General features: G+C 38.2%; 1 protein-coding gene across 1 annotated transcript; it reads right to left on the minus strand.

Moving 5' to 3' along the window:
- Positions 1-248: 248 nt before the first annotated feature.
- On the minus strand, positions 249-4,803 carry LOC139710571 (uncharacterized). The gene is made up of 2 exons (XM_071622499.1): positions 3,482-4,803; positions 249-1,568 (listed from the first exon to the last, which is right to left on the minus strand). The coding sequence occupies exon 1, from the start codon at positions 4,801-4,803 to the stop codon at positions 3,493-3,495; it is 1,311 nt and encodes a 436-aa protein (XP_071478600.1). The 3' UTR covers positions 249-1,568; positions 3,482-3,492.
- Between the last annotated feature and the right edge of the window lie 15,416 nt (positions 4,804-20,219).

Below are 20,219 nucleotides of genomic sequence, written 5' to 3' on the forward strand. Positions count from 1 at the left end.
TCAAAGTGAAAATCACACAACAGTGTGCGCACCAAACCACTCCAAGAACCACTTGCAAGAACAAAACTAGGACAATGCACGCAGTGACACGCACTATGTGCGCCAATATGCGGGTTATCTATCCGTGTGAACGCCTTCAAAAAAGAAAGAAAAAATAGAAAGATTAAACGAGAACTTACCTGTTCGAAGCTTTAATCTCGATTCTATTAAGTAATAGGAGGGTGATATTACGTCAGGAGAGCCCGCCATGTGTGCATGCGCAGTAGAACCAATTTTCGAAGAGTGAAAAATGGATTGTCACTAGATGAAAGATAACGGGAACTTGCAATCCTGTTCGAAACAATGCCGACTTACACTCCTGTTAGAACCGCAGGGTGGGTGTGGAGGGGACGTAATATCACCCTCCTATTACTTAATAGAATCGAGATTAAAGCTTCGAACAGGTAAGTTCTCGTTTAATCTTTCTATTCTATTGCGTAATACTCGTGAGATATTACGTCAGGAGACTTTAAAGCCTGTGACGATACATTTTTCCCCCAGACATAACATAAGTTATGTGAATAACTGAAGCACCTACCAAGAGGTCATTAGTATTCTGCTACACGAGTGACAGCCTGCGAAAAGCTCATTTTGGCGTCTTTTGGCTTATTGTAGAAACGTCGAAACGTTCGTTCGTTTGACCATCCAGCCTGTTCAAGTACTGCAGTCACTGGTACATCACCCCTGGTCGCGGCTGAAGTTGATGCTGCTCGAGTGCTATGCGCTTTGTACTTATCAGTGTTGATACCTGCTGATGTAAGCACTTCCTTCAGCCAACGAGCAATAGTTTGTGATGATACCCTTTTGTGGGGTTTCTTGTAGCTGATGAATAGCTGTCGTTCATCCCCCCTGAGCATACTTGTTCTCTCGATATACTCTCTGAGGTACCTTACTACGCACAGGCGTCTGTCTGGAGGATAAGATTCCAGGGTAACCGAAAACCCAACATTCCCTGGTCGGTTCTGTTTGATCAGTTTTTCAAAGTGAAAAGTAATTGAACTGTTTCTCAATTGTAAATGATCAAGATCCATGAATTTCAGAGACTGAATCCTTTGCGCTGAAGTCAAAGCAATGATCATGCACAGTTTTAATGTTAATTTCTTCAGAGACAGCGACTTTGCTGGTGACATAATACGCAACAATCTAAAAACAGGACCAACATCCCAGATTTCTTTGTATCTGGGCAAGGGAGTCCGTAGGTGAAAAACTCCTTTCAGGAACCGACAGACTAAGGGATGTGTACCAACTGTACACGAAGCGTCAGTTAGTGTCAAGAAAGATGATAAAGCACTGCGAGCTTGGTTTATGGTGCTGTAAGCTGCATGTTCCACATGATAGAGTTTACTGAGGAATTTGAGGACATCCGTAACATCTGCATAGTAGCAGTCGATATTGTTCTCACGGCAAAACTGGTACCATTTTTTAATGTAGATATTGTATTGCGCCTTGGTGGAATCTCTCCAAGAAGCAGCCATGATGTTAATGATGTCCCTCGAAATTCCTTGGTGCTCTAGTGGTGTGCACATAGCCTGCAACAAATAAGATCAAGAGTTGCATGTAAGGGATGTGGTGTGTTCAAATTTGGGAGTGTTAGGAGTGTCTTGCTCCTGTGAAGCAACATAGGTTTCCCAATTGTCATTTCTCGCAAGAGGGGAAACCATGCTTGACTGGGCCAGTTGGGTACAATGATTATTCCATCTGCATTATCCTCCCTTATTTTTTGCAGGCATTTTGCAATCAGACAAAATGGGGGAAATGCGTAGAATTTCAATCCATTCCAATTGAGAGTGAATGCATCGACTGACACTGCTTCTGGGTCAGGTAACCATGAAACATAATTCTGTACTTGCTTATTCAGTCTAGATGCGAATAAATCAATTTCAGGTTCTCCAAATCTAGCAGTGATGGATTGAAAAATGTCCCTGTCAAGCATCCATTCTGTCCTGTCATCAAACTTCCTAGACAAGCGATCTGCTTCTTCGTTTAGTTTGCCTGGTAAATGTGATGCCGTTATCCACACATTGTGATCAATACACCACATCCAAATGTCTATCGTAATGTTATTGCATTCCACTGATTTCATTCCTCCCATGTTGTTTATGTAGGAAACTGCAGTGGTGTTATCCGTGCGGATGAGAATGTGCTCATCGTTAGCTCTACTACATAGTGATTGCAGCCCAAATTTTACGGCTAGTAGTTCAAGATAATTTATCTTACTGTCTTTGACATATCTTAACTCTTCTTCATTCCACCTACCCCCTGTGGAATTGTGTAGGTCAGTGGCACCCCAACCACTACCACTTGCGTCTGTACGAATTTCAACAGACGGATTGGGTCTTCTTAGTGGCATGAATGCCGACTGGACATTGGAAACCCACCAATTGAGTTCTTGTTTAGATTCATGTGATAACGACATTCTCCTGTCAAAGTGACCTCTGTGCAATCTTAAGGCAACAACTTTCTCTTTCTCTGTGGCCCTATAAAACAAAGGCCCATACTGGACTGCTGGCGAGGCTGCCACCAGCTTTCCGATCACTTTGGCAACTTGCCTAATTGTAGTGCTCGAGCTTAATCTGAGCTCTGAGCAGAGCATCTTAATTTCATGCATTTTTGCCTCTGGCAATCGAAGAGTCATGTCTTCCGAGTTCAAGATAAAGCCCAAAAATTGGATCACTTTTTGTGGCTGTAGTACAGACTTGTCTGGGTGCACTAGAAATCCTAGGCTTTCGAAGCCCTGAGTGACTGCTTTAACAGAGTTCTTTGTCTGTTCTACTGTGTCCCCAATAATGAGTGTATCATCTAGATAACAAACCACAGTGTGGCCTTGCTGCCTTAACATTGCCAAGAGAGGTTTCAACAATTTCGTGAATAATCGAGGAGCAGTGCTCAAGCCATTAGGCAGGGCCTTATATTGCCAATACTGGCCTTCCCAAATAAATTTGAAGAATTTTCTGTGAGATGGGTGGATTGGGACTGCATAATATGCATCCTGGAGGTCGACTGATGCCATGTAGGCATTTCTTGACAAGAGCTGTGAGGCAGTATGGATATTTTCCATTTTGAAATGTTGGTAAGGTAAATACTTATTCAGATCTGTTAAATCTAGTATGAGGCGTGTACCTCCATTTTTCTTAGGTCTTGAGAAAATATTAGAGACAAAGTCTCCTGTTTCTCTGGAGCATTTTTCAATGACCCCCTTTTCAGACAGTTTATTAATCTCAATAGATAGAGCTCTTCTATCAGTTTCAGAAAGCCTGTAGCTTCTTGGGGGTTTGTTTCTGGATGGTGGCAACGTGGCCGCAAATTCTAGTTTGTAACCATTTATGACCTCTAAAATAGATGGGTCAGATGTAACAGCTCGCCAATTATCCTGAAAGGCATACAGTCGACCTCCAACTTTGGGAGAATCATGTGGGGTTTCTAGAGTTATTTCATCTCTCACCTCTGTAAGGCTTAGCGTTTCCGTTGTGTGTGAGGCGCTGGAGGCAGTGGCTTCTTGTTGCCTTGTGCTTGGCTCTGGCGGTACTGCCTCGGGTTCCGCTCTAAAAAAGGCCGGTCACCAGTACCAGAAAAAGGCCGAGTCGCAGTGGCAGGGGCACGAGATCTGGACCAGCCTGCTTCCTTGTAGCTTCGGTGGGTAGCACTAGCGAACCCCGGCGAGGGCCTAAATCCCCTGTAGGGATGTGGGCTTGAGTAGCTCTTTCTTTGTCCCTTCATCACCCCTGCCGTAACTTTCTGTTCTTCCATAAGGTCCTTAACCTTCTTGCTGAGGTTGTCGCCAAACAGTAGTTTGTTGGTAGTACCAACCATATTCTCTGGCTTGCACAGCCTGGCACATCTTGAGTCTAGGTCTGGTTTGATTAGCTCACGTCGTAAGCAATTCAACTCAAAAGAAGAACTGCAAAGTAGGGCCAGCGCATCTTGTTGTGGGTCCGTGATGTTGCCCGATGGAAGTGAACGGACAAAGGCATTAATGCCCTTTGTCATTGATTTCTGAATTTTTTGTAGTTTCAAGTCTCTTGACTTTGTATGTGTCGGAAGATTGTCCCAAATGAAGGGGTTCACTTTTGGGGAATCCATAGCTTGGCAGTTACTGGGCAGAGCATATTTAGCTGCTGTCTCCTCTAGTGCTTTGTTTTCCAGTTGATGTGTGAGCAAATATGTAGCTGACTGAGCAATTTCTTCCTCTATCGGTTCCCCGATATCTGCGTTCACTGCGAACTTCGCCGCAATATGTGGAACTTCGTCTGGCATGATTGGGTAGCATTCCTCGTCATCCGCGATTGAATGCGTTTGCCCCATACCGGCGCCCGTGTATTCACAATGCTCGCCACTGTATGGCTGCTGTGTACTCGTATGTGAATACGTATCATCGGTAGTGTGTGCAGCCCGTGGCTGCGGTGTAACTGCAGACGTATGCAATACTCCTGTAGAGTTTGCAGTACGATTTTCCGCCGGTAATCGCTGAATAACTGACTCCAGCAAGTCTTCCAATTTACTCAGTCTAGTGTTCACATCGGAGCTTGTCGATGACTGGGTTTTTGCCGGATTTGTAGGTTTGCTCTTCTTTACTTGCGCTGTGCGCTGAGCAGGTTTCGATTTCCCGCCATCTTGTGTAGCCGTAGGGGCACACAGCTCTGTGAGCTTCCCCTGTGCGGCGGCTGGTTGTCCGCCCGTGGCGGCGTGTGAAGCTGCCGTGGGCTTACGTGGAGCGGCAGCGCGAAATTTCTCTTTCACCGAGATCGGCGAAACCGATGAATCCATGATTTGATACTCGAAACTGCTTTCGATGCTCGAAAACTGTTTTGTCTGCCCAATAGCAGGGTACAGTTCTAGTGTCTTGGAGCAATTTTACCCCAAAACACATTCACTAGATAGGCAAAATCCGAAGAAAAATGCCAGAAAAAACGGAGGGATAAAATCCTCCGTCCGAATCTCAGCATGCACGATGACGTATTGGTTCTACTGCGCATGCACACATGGCGGGCTCTCCTGACGTAATATCTCACGAGTATTACGCAATAGAATCTCGAGATATGCATCGCGATTGTTATCCCGTAACTTTTGTACGATAGAATGCAGCTTGATATTATTATCATAATTGTCATCGCGCGATATTTCTTTTCATGTGTGTGTGCGTGGGGGGGGGGGGGGGTGGAGGGATAGGCTCACTAGGTCATTAGTATTGGCTTAATTGATGAAGCTCTCTGCCAGTCATTCAGTTGTGACGGTGACGTTCTTGACAGCACGACAGGCTTTATTTTTGTTTGGGTGTGCTTGAAGGACTCGGTATGAACGCCAGAGAAGACATTTAATGTTTCATTCCTGGTGGGCCACGTTCGCTAGCTATATCTGTCGCATATCTTTATAGATTGTTGAATGGTGCAAATCGTAGTTCACCTAGCACACAGTTAAAGTATTGCTTTTATTCCTTTTGGAATGCAGCGGCATAAGACCAAATTGCAGATGTCTCGGTAAGTAAAGGCCGTATCTCACCAACGGAGACGTCTCCGCGACGTCTCCAACTTATTAGTCGCAGCAGTCGCGGAGACATCTCCAACATAAAAATGGCTTGCGGTCTCACCAAGGAGACGTCTCTGACACGAGTTTGGCAGGTGTCAAAGATATTTTGAATATGATGGAGCCGTTGCAGGATCACCTGACTTAATCTAGGCAGGATGTCAGCACGCAGATGGGTCACGTGGTTTATAAAGTATAGGTCAAACAGCGTCAAATAGAGTCGCAGAGACGCCTCTGAGACATAGCGGAGACATCGCGGAGACGTCTCAGCAGTCGCGGATAAGATTAGTTTCCGCGACGTCTCCAAAACTGATGGAGACATCTCGGAGAAGTCGCCGAGACTTCGCGAAAAGGCGAACATGTTTGAATTTCTTGCGACTCCTCGGAGACTCTATAATTTTCAGGAGACGTCTCAGAGACGTCGCGGAGACGTCTCTGCAACTAGCAAAATCTGGAGTCGCGAACTAGTCGCGAACTATTTTCAAACAAATTTTTGTGAAAGCTCTTATGAAATGAGAGCACATAGTTCCAAGAGAAACTGAAAATTAATTTGATAAAAATTTTTTAAAACAGCATGATTTCTTTTTTTTTTTGTGATAGTGCCTTACTGAAGGGCAAACGTGTCGGGCTTCATGGGGCTCGAACCACAAGCCAAACCACGGTATAATGTCATTCAGAGACATGCGCTCTTATCCATTCGCGCAAGGCACTTATTGTATGCGTTCGTATTTCCTCACGCATTTAAGAACCGTTATATACAACTTACTCAGCGTTAGCATTTTGAAACATTTTTCTTTCTTATTCAACAATATGCGAAGATATTGATGAGACGTCATGCTCACTGTTGATGAAGATATCTATCAAAACTTCATCTACAATTTGGTGGAACGTAGTTTGTCCGTGTTCAGTTCTGTTTCTGTTCTGATTGAGGTGAGTATTCAACTTGTAACGTTTTACGAGATATCTAGAAACCACTCTATGAAAATGTTAAACAGCATGCGATTCTAAGGGGAATCAAAAGATTATTGATAAAAATCGGTTTTGAAATGACTGAGATATCTAAAAAAAAAAGGTAAAACAAAGAGATCCTAATGAAAGTCGTGGCCTGCCAATTTCATCTTTATTTTATATTAGGATCGCTCTTTTGGATATCTCAGCCATATCAAGGCCAATTTTCATCAAATAAATGTTGAATCCTTCTTAAAATTGCATACTCTTTCATATTCTGTAAGAGGTTTCTCACTATCTCACCAAAAATGTTATAAACCTGAATCCTCAACTCAACCAGTTCTGTACATTTATTCAATTACTGCTCTTCTCATTTAGGCCCAACCTTAGGCCATAACTTAAAGTCATATGAATTTAATGCGTAAAGTATTATATTTGTCATTCCACTTTCCATTTGAATAAATGACACCTCTTGACATGCTTAGATTCTGTTAGCTCGTCTGCCTTTTAACCCCTTCTTGTTTGACTCAGTGGTACACTGATGGGAGCATCCACATCACCGGCAACGTGGCACGCGATTCTCATTCTTCTGATTATTAGTGAGTTATAATCACATGACTGGAATTGTTTCCTTTGTGTGTTGTCCAAGAAAAAGTTGTAAAAAGTCCACTTATTTCAATCGATCAGTCTTGACAAATCTACGTATTGAAATCCTAGAGTATGTATGAACAGCAGTAAATCTTAGACAATTTTAATCTTTGAACAGAGTCCAAACGAATTTCTAAATTATTCGAAAGGAAATAATTAAGAAAAAAGAAAGGAATTGAACATTTGTGAGGAAAATCAAACAAATAAAACGAGAGGGGAAAAGGTGGTTTTTTTTTTGTCTTAATGCCATGAAGTGAGCAGAAGATTGGCATTTATACAAAACATGTTTATTCAAATAGGGTTTGTCTGAAGCTAAAATTGTTCCATTTTATAGGAATAGTGTACTAAAAAAGAAATAAAAACGGAGGTAGTTCGCAAATCGACCTTGATTTTTTTTTAATGAATCGAATTCTATCACTCTCAGCAATTTGCCCAGAATACCTGTGACTCAATTTTCTGTATAACATTTTTCTGGTACAAAGGAAGACCACTTGAAGAACTTTAGTCAGAATGAAAGCTTGATAATGTTGCGTTGATATAGAAAAGTGTATTGCTTTTACATAATTTAAAATTGGCTTCCTACTCTGGCCGGGATGATGTAACATTTTTACATCAAAAAGAAAAATTCAAGAATTATAACTTTCAAAGGAAACTAACTGATATGCGTGTATGTGGTGTGTGTGTGTTTCTCTTTTTTTTTTTTTTTTTTTTTTTTTTTTTTTTGGGGGGGGGGGGGTTGTACATTTGCTTTTAAATGGAGTTCAATCCGCAATCCTATATTCATTGCTTGAAAAAAAAAACAGGTCATATATTGCACGGTTCCCATGACATTCGCTCCTGCGACTATTGCTCCCATGAAATAATTGATTATCTGCAAGATTATTTAAACATCAATTTTCACCCGCAAACCTTCACCTTAAAGGGATTGTACAGTTTCGTTGTGACCTAACTTTAGACTTCCAACAGTTTTTTTTTTTGTGATATAATGAGAAACTTTTTAATGAAATATGAAAGAACTGGTAATTTTAAGCGGAATTCAGTATTTATTTGATGAAAATTGGTTTTTAAATGGCTGAGATATCCAAAAAAGAGCGATCCTAATATATGGTGGGACCCAGCTTTTATTACGATTGTTTGTTTTTGCGGGTTTTTTAACAAGTCGGAGAAATTTAGACTCTAGCAATGTTGCGAAAGCAAATGTCGTGTTACCTCATTGACCATGTACGGAGAACTGAGATGTCTAGGAGAAAACTGAAGAAGGTTTAAGAGGATAGTACAGTTTCGGTTCAATGGGGCTTCAAGTTTCAAACGATTTTAGATGATATCATTTTAAGATAATTAGAATACGCTTATGTTATACGAAAGAGAGTTTAATTCTAAGAGGAATTCAAAGATTATATCATGAAATTTGGTTTTGTAATGGCTAGGATATCCAAAACAAAACAATCCTGATAAACGGCATAACCCACCTTCGATAGAATCGCTTTGTTTACTGTGTTTTTGGCTATCGCAGTCATTTCAAAATTGATTTTCATGAACTGTACTTTTAATTGATTGTAGAATTGTATGTTCTTTAACATTTCACAATGCGGTTTCTATATGTATCTCGCAAAAGGTTAAAAGCCGAATTCTCACCTCAACCAATACTATAACAGCCCTTTATAACTGCACCTTCCTTCCATTTCTTATCTATACCAGTCATAGGCAGTCACCTCTCACCCGTCGAAAGTTCTAGAAGGGCGGACAATCCATGTCGCCCCTTCCGGGTGCAGTCATCAAGTGAAGAGGCCATCGCACTCTTCCCTGTGTACCTTGCACTCCCATTTAAACCTCCCGGCAATATCAGTCTCACGATGATAACGTGTCGTCCAGAGGAACAGGCCGGTGAGGAAATTGCTGGAAAAGACTTCTGGAAACTTCTGGAAACTTCTGGAAATTTCTGGAAAGACTCAGATTTAGTGGGAACATCCTTTTACGGTGACAGCAGTACAATTCTATAAAAAAAAAATAATACCACCTCAGAGAAAAGAAAGAAAAAAGAAAATTCGCATTAAATTTCATTTACTGATTTAACAACTTATTTGTGTTTGCATCAAAACGAGTTCATGTTTCTTGGAGAGAAAAGAAAATATGCTCGGAAGAAAAATATTACAGATTAACTGTTGTAAGAGTCGTTTTCCTATAAATATGTAAGTAATGGCGATATCTGAAATTATATTGCAGACTAAGCCTTCTGGTAACTTCTGCTATCATATTAGCTGACGATGAATTAGGAATGTTGGCACAACGTTGTGGTACTGCGGTGGGAGGGGGGATTATGGGGTCGTTTCAGTTCGATCTATTCAACTCTATTATTACCTTACTTAAATTACGGAATATTGGCCTGGGGGAATTGCTCTAAGACTAAAATCGATTCGTTATTTTTGATTCAGAAAAAGGCCTTGCGGATTATAAACCGTGCACATTTTTTGTATCATACAAATGAACTGTTTGTTTCCAGTAAATTACTAAAAGTTTCTGATTTGTATTTGTATCACGTTGGAATTTTTATGTATAAGTTGAGCATTGGCGATCTTCCTAGTTTATTTTCCTCAATGTTTGTTAAAAACAGTGAAATTCATAATTACCCTACAAGACAAATTGGATCATATCACTTTTCCCCCGTTCGAACAGTTTTAGCCCTTAAGGCAATTACTTCTACCGGTCCTTCTTTCTGGAATGAGTTAGATTCTGTACGGCTGCAATCAAGTTCTCTAAGTTCCTTTAAGCAAAATCTAAAAGCCAATTCTTTTTTTAAATCTTATGTATAGATACTTGTTGTGACGGTTTTGATATATCTGTTCTTATTCGCAATGATGCCTCGCTCGGGTGACTTCATTTGACCACATTTCTTTTACCAATAGTGCAATTTTATGGAGGATTGAATCCCTGAGTTTTACCTTGAACATCATAAACTATTTTGCACATTCCGTAGAGTTTATTATAATCTCGATACCAATTTTCGCTTGTGTTTCGTCATCTTTTGTAATTAGCATGTTGTACTAAACACTTATATTATTTCTTTGGAACCTACATCCTACAAGCATTGCTTTTTAGTAGGTTCCTCATATTTACACATCATTTATTACATGTCCTTATACATTTGTGAAATTATGTCTAAAATTGAATGTTGTGTTATACATATATTACTACGAAATCAAATGGAATACGAAACCTGAATATGGAATGTGGAATATGGAACTTGAATAAAAAAAAAAAAAAAAAATCTAACAATAGCATAATGTTGACGCATGCATACACTTTACATCGATATACAACAAACAAATAGTGCTATGTCTATAACAGCTGAATGTAGCTTGGATGTAATGTGTCTTAAAATGCGTTTTCAAGTATTTCCTCGTTGGCTTTTGTATTAAAAGTAGAGTAAAGCCAGACGAACGAAATAATAAGAAAATAGTTCCTTAAAATGTAGTATGTAGTTCATGAATCGGGAGTATAGCTGAATGTAATCCGATGTTCATCATGTTCATGACGTTGAGCAGGCATTAGTTTGCTACCGGAGGTACACTGCAGACAGACGAACCTAACTACATGCAGCATTGCGCCAACATCTCCAACATCCTCAGGGGCATCGAACACAACAGGTTGTCCACCATCACCACTGTTTCCTCCGTTTACAGCTCCAAATGGTAATGAAAAGATCACAGATTCTTAGATGAAAAATTTGACAAGATCGAAGAATACATTTGTTTTAGTTTCTTTCTCTGACAATGAAAAAGTGTCATTTCGTGATTGACAATTGAAAAAAAAATGCGTAGATAATAAGTTCTGTATATGCTCAGCTTGGGCTATCAGGATAAAAAGAACAATATACTAGTGCATACACTTGTAGTACTTATGAACAACATACCAGTACATAGTTTCCTTTTGACAGGGAGATACGTTTTAACTGTTATATGTGACCGTGCACCTCAAAACGAACATAAAGTCGCACACACTGATTTTGCGTGAGGACTGAAAATAAGTGAAATGGGTCAACCTAGCCGAACTTGACTTTTTCATATTTTCTGAAAGAGCGGGCCTTCTTTTACATTATGCTAAAATTTGGTATCATAAAACGGGCAGAAAAGTGTGTTTTTTAAGCAGTTTATCTCGAACATTTTTGGTAGAATAGTATGATTAGGTGTGTCTTTAGAATCCCTTTTTCATTTCTGAAAAACCTTGCCCACACTCTTCACTTTCAACTCTGATAACTTTTGAAAGGATAGCGCTACTGTTTTGAAAGTTGGCATTGATTATGGACAGAATGTGCTATTGAGGCATGTTTAATTTCAGTTTAATCTGATAATCCCTTCATTGTTGTTGCTCTGGTGGTTTACTTCCTGTTTTTTGTCCCATTCATCGCACAGCCAGCAAGGTGTGGTAAAGATTAAGCACTTGAATAGACACTGTACTTCAGAGCTTCTTTTCTCAGTTCACACTTTTCCTGAGTTTGTGCTTTCTTTCCAATATTTAAATAGGTTAGGAGAGTCCATTTGATTTGAGTTATACTTCATTTTAAAGCTTAAAGTCTGCTCTTTCAGAATATGGTCTTAACTAAAAGTTCATGTCTGGCGACTTTTTGTTTGTTTTGAGGTGCAGGGTCACATATTACCTCCAATGATTAAACCTCCGAAAGCAACGATTTGAATGTTTATTCAAAGTTAATAGGTTTATTCCTTAACAGCTTGCACATTGTACTGTTTGAAAGTAATGTGAATTACAGAGATTTGGTATTCATAATAGATCCAACATAGATACTAACATCTAACATTAAGGGGACTGTACAGTACTGGTTGAGATGGGGATTCATGTTTTGCACATTTCTAAGTGAGATAATGAGAAACCTCTTACGAAATATGAAAGAGCATGTAATTTTAAGAAGGGTTTAACGTTTATTTGATGAAAATTGGTTTTCAAATGGCTGAGATATCCAAAAAAGTGATAATAATAAAAGGCGACATGCCACAACTTTATTAGGATCTCTTTGTTTCACCTTGTTTTTGGATATCTCAGCCATTTCAAAACCGATTTTCATCCAATAGACTGTTGATACCCCATGGAATTGCATGCTCTTTGACATCTCATAGAGTGGTTTTTGAATATCTTGCAAAACATTAAAAGCTAAATCCTCACCTCAACCAGAACAGTTACTGTACACACCCTTTAACAGTGTAAGATACCGGTCTCTCTTTTGCCATTCTTTTTTACCTTTTTTTGTCTTTCTTTTGTGTAACCTGAAGGTACCATAGCCTTTGTTGCTGACCTTTTCGGAAAGAAAATATGGAAAATCGACTCCGTATCCTCCGTGTTCATCACATTACAAAACAGTCCGTTCGACATCACATACCATGTTACCGACAAAAAGATTTACTGGACCACCATCACGGGAATATTTGGAATATGGCGAGCTGACATCAATGACGGGGTAGAAGAGCTTCTTTACAATACAACAAAAAGTAGGTGCATCTCAAAGAAGATTATTTTCCACCTCTTTGATTCTTTTCCAACTTAAGCAAGCCTGGCTACATTTCTCTTTTACCTGTCGTGAAAAATCACTCAACATCTTACTTTTTTTTTCTATCTGTTGGTCGTTTTGACATACTGTATTATCTAATCATTAATTAATCATTAACTATACATAACATATTTTGATAGCAGTTATTTAGGTATGCATTCCATGTATGTTTTTCTTTTATTTTCTTGCATGAACATACGAGATATTCCATTTCTATTGCGATTATATCCCGGTCAATATTGTCATTTTTTCCCCTCTTTATCTACTAACTATCCGTAGGGCCCCATGGAATGGTTATTGATGAAAGAACAAATTATTTGTATTTCGCCAACTACTTCGAAAACGAAATTGCGCTTCTGCGGCTCAACGACATGAGTTCGTCAACGTTCGTCCCCGGAACGGCCCACCCCCGATCGCCTGATATCGATACAATTGGAGGGTGAGCATCACCAGTTATATGTGACCCTACAGCGCAGGAAAAAAAAAAGGCGCCCGACATTTATTTTTTATTAAGGGCAGATTCTGAAAGAGCAGACTCTAAGCTTTAAAATGATGTATAACTCAATACGTATGTACTCTCCTATTAAACCTATTGAAATATTGGAAAGAATGTACGCACTCTGGAAAAGTGTGAACTGAGAAAAGAGGCTGTAAAGTACAGGGTCTCTTCAAACTTTTTAATCTTTACCAAACCGTGCTGGCTGTGCTATGAATGGGACGAAAAACAGGACGTGAACCATCTTAGCAACAGCAATGAAGTAACTATTAGATTGAGCTGAAAATTGAGCATGATTATGTCCATAATTATTGCCAACTTTCAAGGTGGTAACACTTTCCTTTCAAAAGTTATTAGAGTTGAAAGAGACGAGTTTCCAAAAGATTTTCAAGAAAAAGGGATCTCTACCTGATCCCACCACTCTACAAAAAAAAAAAAAAAAAAAACTGCTGAAGACACAACTTCCCATTCATCTTATGACCCAAAACTTAAGAATAATGTAGAAGAAGAATAGCTTTTTCCAGATTATATTATGAAAAACTCAAGATTGACTATAAACCAGCTTGACCCGTTTCACCTTTTTGGAGTCCTCATGTAAAATCAAGGGATGCGAATTTTGTTGGTTTTATGATGCACAGTCACGTGTAGAAACAACTCGGTATAACAAAGGAGTCGAGAATGAAGAATTTTCCCAGTAATTCAGACGGTTATCTCGTTATTATCAATGTGCTGAAAAGCTATTGTATAAAGATATTACGCTGATACAAAATGTACGGGACGGTATTCTATGTGGTCATTCATACCCCGAGCCCGACGCCCACGAGTCATACAGCCCATGAGCTCGACGCACGGCAATCAAGTCCAACGAGTCCGACACTAAAGGCAAGAAAGGTCCCCGAGACCAACACTATGTACATTGATTAAGCCCCGAAATGTAATGAGTGTCGGACTCATGGGCCTTATTATTTTAGTGTCGAGCTTATGGGCTGTATGACTCGTGGGCTGTATGACTCACGTGGATGTCGGACTCGTGACGTGTACTCGTATATTAAGACAGACTAGTTAATGTCCACGTTAAAGATTCAAAGTGTGGCTAGAGCGAGTATCTTTTAATAACTAAAATTTTCACCAACAATGATACAGTTTTCCCCACTCCCTTTTCGTCATTCCTGTTAATGTAACCCTTTTCAAATACGTAATGTTCATTATATGGACACGCGTTGCCTACTTTGAATGTAGTCTATTATAGATGGCACATGCCTATATCATTCCATAATATGATAACAACGCTAATGTAACATTGATTCTAAATGTAATACCCTAAAAATGTCTTCTTCTTTTTTCTACCTTAAAGGGACTGTCCAGTGCTGGTTGAGGTGGGGATACAGGTTTATAACAATCCTAAGTGAGATAATGAGAAACCTCTTATGTGTTAATATGAAAGAGCATGTAATTTTAAGAAGGATTCAACGTTTATTTGATGAAAATTGGTTTTCAAATGGCTGAGATATCGAAAAAAGTGATAATGATAAAAGGCGACAGGACACCCCTTTTATTAAGATGTCTTTGTTTCACCTTGTTTTTGGATATCTCAGCCATTTCAAAACAGATTTTCATCAATCAAACTTTTGATACCCTTTAGAATCTACTTGCATGCTCTTTGACATCTCATAGAGTGGTTTCTGAACATCTCGCAAAATGTTAAAAGCTGAATCCTCACCTCAACCAGAACTGTACAGTCCCTTTAAATGTAATAATGTCCAACCCTGAAAAATGCAACAATAACTCTAAATGAAAAAAAAAAAACCCACTGCAAACTAAAAACTGTACTAGTATTTCTTTTTCAATACTAATACGATATAATACTCAGTCGTGCTGTTCTGGTCTTATATAATCATATTACACTGTAATTTAGTTTAGTTCTCTGTATTATGTAACTGAATAGTATTCTATAGATGTGAGCTCATGGCAATTTGAATTGACCAATTTTGATATCTTTTCTTACGGAAAACATTTTGAATCATCTTTGTTCATCCGGCAGTGCTATACCTTTGCCATCATTAACTGTACACGTTGCAAAAATGTGTCGTAAATAGGAATCTGTACTGGCTTTCTGACAAAGGCTATAAATTCCGCTCCCTGAGCGGAACAACAACAACAACGGTTAGTGGCAGTCCGGCTGGGGAGTTGAGGGGCCTCAGTATTGATGTTCCGGGTGAGCACAATTTCTTACTCATTTCATATACAGAAGTGACAAAAATTTCGTATTTCTATTTAAATATAGAACTTGCCTTGAAGCCACCCAACATTTAAAAAAAAATGGACAAATGTTAACTCTGATACATCTTGGTATGAGAACTTGCTTTTATTAATTGTGTCAGCTAAGAAATATTTTTTCCCGAATATCATACATAACATACATGAATAACTGTGAGGGAATGACATCGTCAACTCGCTCAAAAAATATTGAATGTTCATCTTAAGGACTCAACTCTGGTTGAAGAAATGTTTTCCGAACTAAGAAAAATGTGAAATTTCAAGATATCATATCTTCCTTATTTCAAAGCCGAATTTTGTCATTTAATCGTTCTGTAGAGAATATTTTTTCTCTTTCTTTTGAAGTTTATTTTTTGGGTTAATTTCCTCCTTTACAAGCCATGTATAGTGACTACTGCCATCAAAATCAATACCCCACGTTTTCCCCCGTATCTTCTGGTAATAGCCCCATATTCTGACAAAATTAATGACGTCATGTTGGCACACGTTATGATTAATTTCTGACACATTTATCAAACTTTACGTGGTCTTTATTGTGTCTTATTAAATTGTATTCACAGTCACACACGCTTGGGAGAGATGATAATTATGCTCTATTATAGACCAAGATCCTAAATACAACTTAAGTAAGACATTTATGTATTTCATGATTAATTTCCAATTTCTCTTCTGCCTTCTACATTATTATTATCAGTCCATTATTGTTGTTGTTATTGTTATTATTATTATCATTATCATTATTATTATTATCATTATTATTACTATTACTATTACTATTACTATTACTATTACTATACTACTATTATCACCGTATTATCATCATAGCATATCATTATTAAGTTTTATTATTATTGCTGTTATCATTATTTTTACTTTTATCTTTCATTTTCTTTTGATTTTGGGGGATTTTCTTTTGAAAGAGAGAGAGAGATGAAAGAAATTAAAGTCACACTCGCCTCATTATACGAGAGTATGAACACCATGCTAATTGGTTTTTGTTGTCGGGAACATCATAATCATGAGCTTTCTGTTTTCATGATTTGATATTCTCTTTCAAAGATAGAATGGATAATGAGCCTAGTATAATCGTACGTACCTGTGTGTTTCTTTATCTTATGTTTTCAGGGAGACAGACGTTTCTCTTTGAATCAACCTCTGACACAGTCCACGTACTGAAGCCAGGCTACCCATTCAAAGAACTGACGAAATTTCTGGATTATCCCGAGGGGGACAAGCTGAAAAATCTTCGGTTTTTCGAGGGCGCCGTCTACTGGCTAATTGGTGAGAACATCGGTGTCATGACGGATTTCAGCAACCCAAACAACCCGCAGCCAAGCTTTTCTCTGTTCAGCCTGCCCGGTCCGCTGGATGCAAACGCGCTCTGCTTTGCCCGGCCGTGACGATCATGTTGTGTTCGCTCACCATCTTTTGGTAGTCTGTGTAGAATGAGATGGACTTTTGTCAGACCTCGTGGCTTTTTCTTTCATACAGGTTAATATTCCACATTGCGAGACTTATACTCAAAACTATAGCTTGGCATTAGGTGGAGAACGACATTCCAGGGTGAACGTGCGACAGAGTGACGTCATCCACGTCGAGACCTTCTGGATCTTTGTTTGTCTGTTTGTTTTCTCATTTTCTATCATAAAAGATGGGTGGATATAGCCCATGATATTCATCTTTTACATCTCCTCCTTAACTATCTTATTTATCAGTAAATTATTTACAGATTGTATCATAATAATTCATTCATTCTACGGTAATCTATATCTCCTGTGTGTTAATTGACCATGCAATCCTATTAAATTTTAACGTATGTATCCGAATCGTCCATTATTCTTCAAAGCATTTAGAGGGCTATATTTTTCCTCGTAAAAGTTTTTTCTTGTATAATTGTATAGTTCCATAATAATAATTGATCTATCATCTGAGACATGATACCTTATTGTATGAAAAAATGTGTCCTATCGATGGCCATAAAACTATGTTGTATGTATATAAACGTATTAATAGGCCTATCTGAAATACACGACTTTAACAACTCGAAAGCGGTAATATGGAGCGAAATGACGTAATAATTATTATTAAGAAGTGGTGTGTGGTAATTGTTGTTCCGGCTATTCGACCCTCAAACTTTTGATTTGGGCGCGAAATTCTGCCCAGTGGTTGTAATATTCTCGTACAGGATTTCACTCTGGAACTGCTTTTCTTTCTTTCCTCTTCCTTCTTAACAAGAGGGCATTTATTCTTACTTGTATATTACTCGTGTTATTTCTCGCGCCTAACGTTATCTTGTTTTCTTTTTATGCGTTTGCTATATAAAATTATAGATAAACGTTTCTGAATGATCATGACACATTATTTCAGCTGAATGTGAATAATGCATTAATAATCATACGCAATTAAGGGGCATTGTAAATACAAAACTAAAAAAAAAACAACAACAACAAATCATTGAATTGTCAAGGTTTATGTTAATTGAAATTGTCTCGCTATCTTTCACAACTGATTTTTTTTTTTTTTTTTTAGCAATACAAAAGCAGCTTTGCAACATATATCATTTCATGACATTCCATATGACACTCTTTCAAAAAAAAAAATGTATCTGAAATCAAATTTCTGGGTATTACCTTCGATAATAAATTGTGTTAAAGACCACATAGTACTCAGTTCTGTAGAATAATTTCACCTAATATTGGTATCATTATCAGACTGAAGTTATGTATTCCCTCCTCTTCGTTGCTGACCTTCCATTCTTTCTTGATTTTACCTTGCTTACATTATAGAATAGCATGGAGACACATCCGTGAAAATTTGTTAGATAAACTACTGTATTGTTATTACAAGAAAGTGATATAATTATTTATGGACTTGCCCTGCATACGTTCTTATTCAGATGTGTTATTTCTTTAACAGAAATCTAAGAAAGATTTGCATTAGTTTCATTTGATACTATCTAATAATGATCATCTATAAAATGTAAATAGTAATGAAACAATTCCACGTATTTTGAATTTGTCATTTCCGAGAAATTAATCGTTTCATTAGTATCCTAGTAGAAAGTCCAGTCATTTTCATTTACGCCTTTCAAGGACTTACTTGTTAGCTCAACACAGGAATGAAAGTACACAGACTGACAGAGTGAATAATATCATGACGAGAGTGCAATCTATATTATATAATAATTATGCTTGTATTTATTGTGTTAATACCGCTAATTTTCATTGTAGAGTCAACTACATAGTGTATTCCAGATCATTGTGATTTTCGTAGCCCAAAGGTACATTATGTTGTGTGGAGAAGGAAAAGAAAATGCTGAAATTGGAAAATCGTAAGTCTAGAACAACAACAGCATTGTGAATATGTGTTATGTTCGTGTGTGTCTTCCTATTTTACAGTCAAATAATGTAGTCGCTCTAAAACAAGGTGTTTCTGCAATTTGACGTAGAGGTTTTGTGCATGCTTTGCTTTTCATTACAGCAACTTTCAAAGTACTGATCATAAGTAGTATGTACGCTGCTTTCAAATATAGAATCACCTTAGAATGGGCTGGATAATCACATGATTTCCTTATTTTTCCTTGATTTAAACAATATGAAAATAAAAATAATTATATTTTTTCGTCCTTGATATGGATTTGGTTTGCTGTTCGGTTGATACAGCTATGGGAGCATTATAGCTATGATAATTAAAATACGGTGCTTCAAATACAAAACTGCCAACATGAGAAGGTCTTATCTTCATTACAGTTAGTTGAGAGTGCTCGTCATGATAATATGTTTGATATCCCGACCTCTCGATCTCAATCTCTCTATTCTTTCCACCTCTTCACTTTCTCTCCCTCCCCCCCCCCCCTCTCTCTCTTTCTCTTAACCCGTTGAGGACGAGTCCCCAGATACACTGTATTTGGGCAGGTGTCTATGAGAAGTGCGTGTTGTAACACACGAAAAAAGCCCGTGCTAAACGGGTTAATGCGGAGATATACAGTTTTAATTATTATTGCGGTTCTTTATACCATTCCGGTATGTCCAGTGCTCTGTTGTTATACGTTGTTACAGACCTAGGCCTGTGTGTCTCATTATGATGTCATTTATCATTACCTTTCTTTACGGGGGCCTAGGTACAAAAATGGCTGCGCTTTTGATTTAGGCTCCTCCACGTTGGTTCAAGTTCAAGTTCAAGTTCAAAGTTTATTTCATTTTTCAACAAAAAACATATGTTTCACTTCATTTTGTAACAGAAAATAAGGTAAGTAGAACATAGTGAAATAAAAAGAGTATAACAATTGAGGACCTAAAGTAATCATACATTGTATTGCAAGAAAGAAACATAAGTGATCAAAGCGAAATACATGTATACCGTTGTTTTAAATGCGAAAAATGGAGGGACCCACTAAAAAGACAGAGCTTGTAGTATGTGGGTCCCTCTGGAGAAGAACATCAACGAATAGATCCTAAATTGAACCGTCGTATATACAAACAGATAACAAAGTGGAAGAAGTCTGGAAGCCCACTAGAAATTAGATTAACAAATAAATACATTTACATAGACGCGAACTAACATAAAACAGGACTAGACAGCAAGACAACTACTAAAGAAAAGGTTGTAAAGGACAAAACGGGATGGACAAGACTGACGAACTGAAGACAAAATAGCAGACAAGAACGCAAACAAGAGACAGAAACAGTAACAGAACAACAGAAACAACATAAACATAAACAGCGATCTTCGGCA

The sequence above is a fragment of the Diadema antillarum genome, unplaced genomic scaffold (genome assembly GCF_040938485.1).
Source record: "Diadema antillarum isolate AM-2024a unplaced genomic scaffold, OU_Dant_1.0 scf00000039, whole genome shotgun sequence".
NCBI lineage: Eukaryota > Metazoa > Echinodermata > Echinoidea > Diadematoida > Diadematidae > Diadema > Diadema antillarum.

Coding starts and splice junctions, on each gene's coding strand:
- LOC139710571 (XM_071622499.1), bottom strand. CDS start 4,803: ATGGATTCATCGGTTTCGCCGATCTCGGTGAAAGAGAAATTTCGCGCT.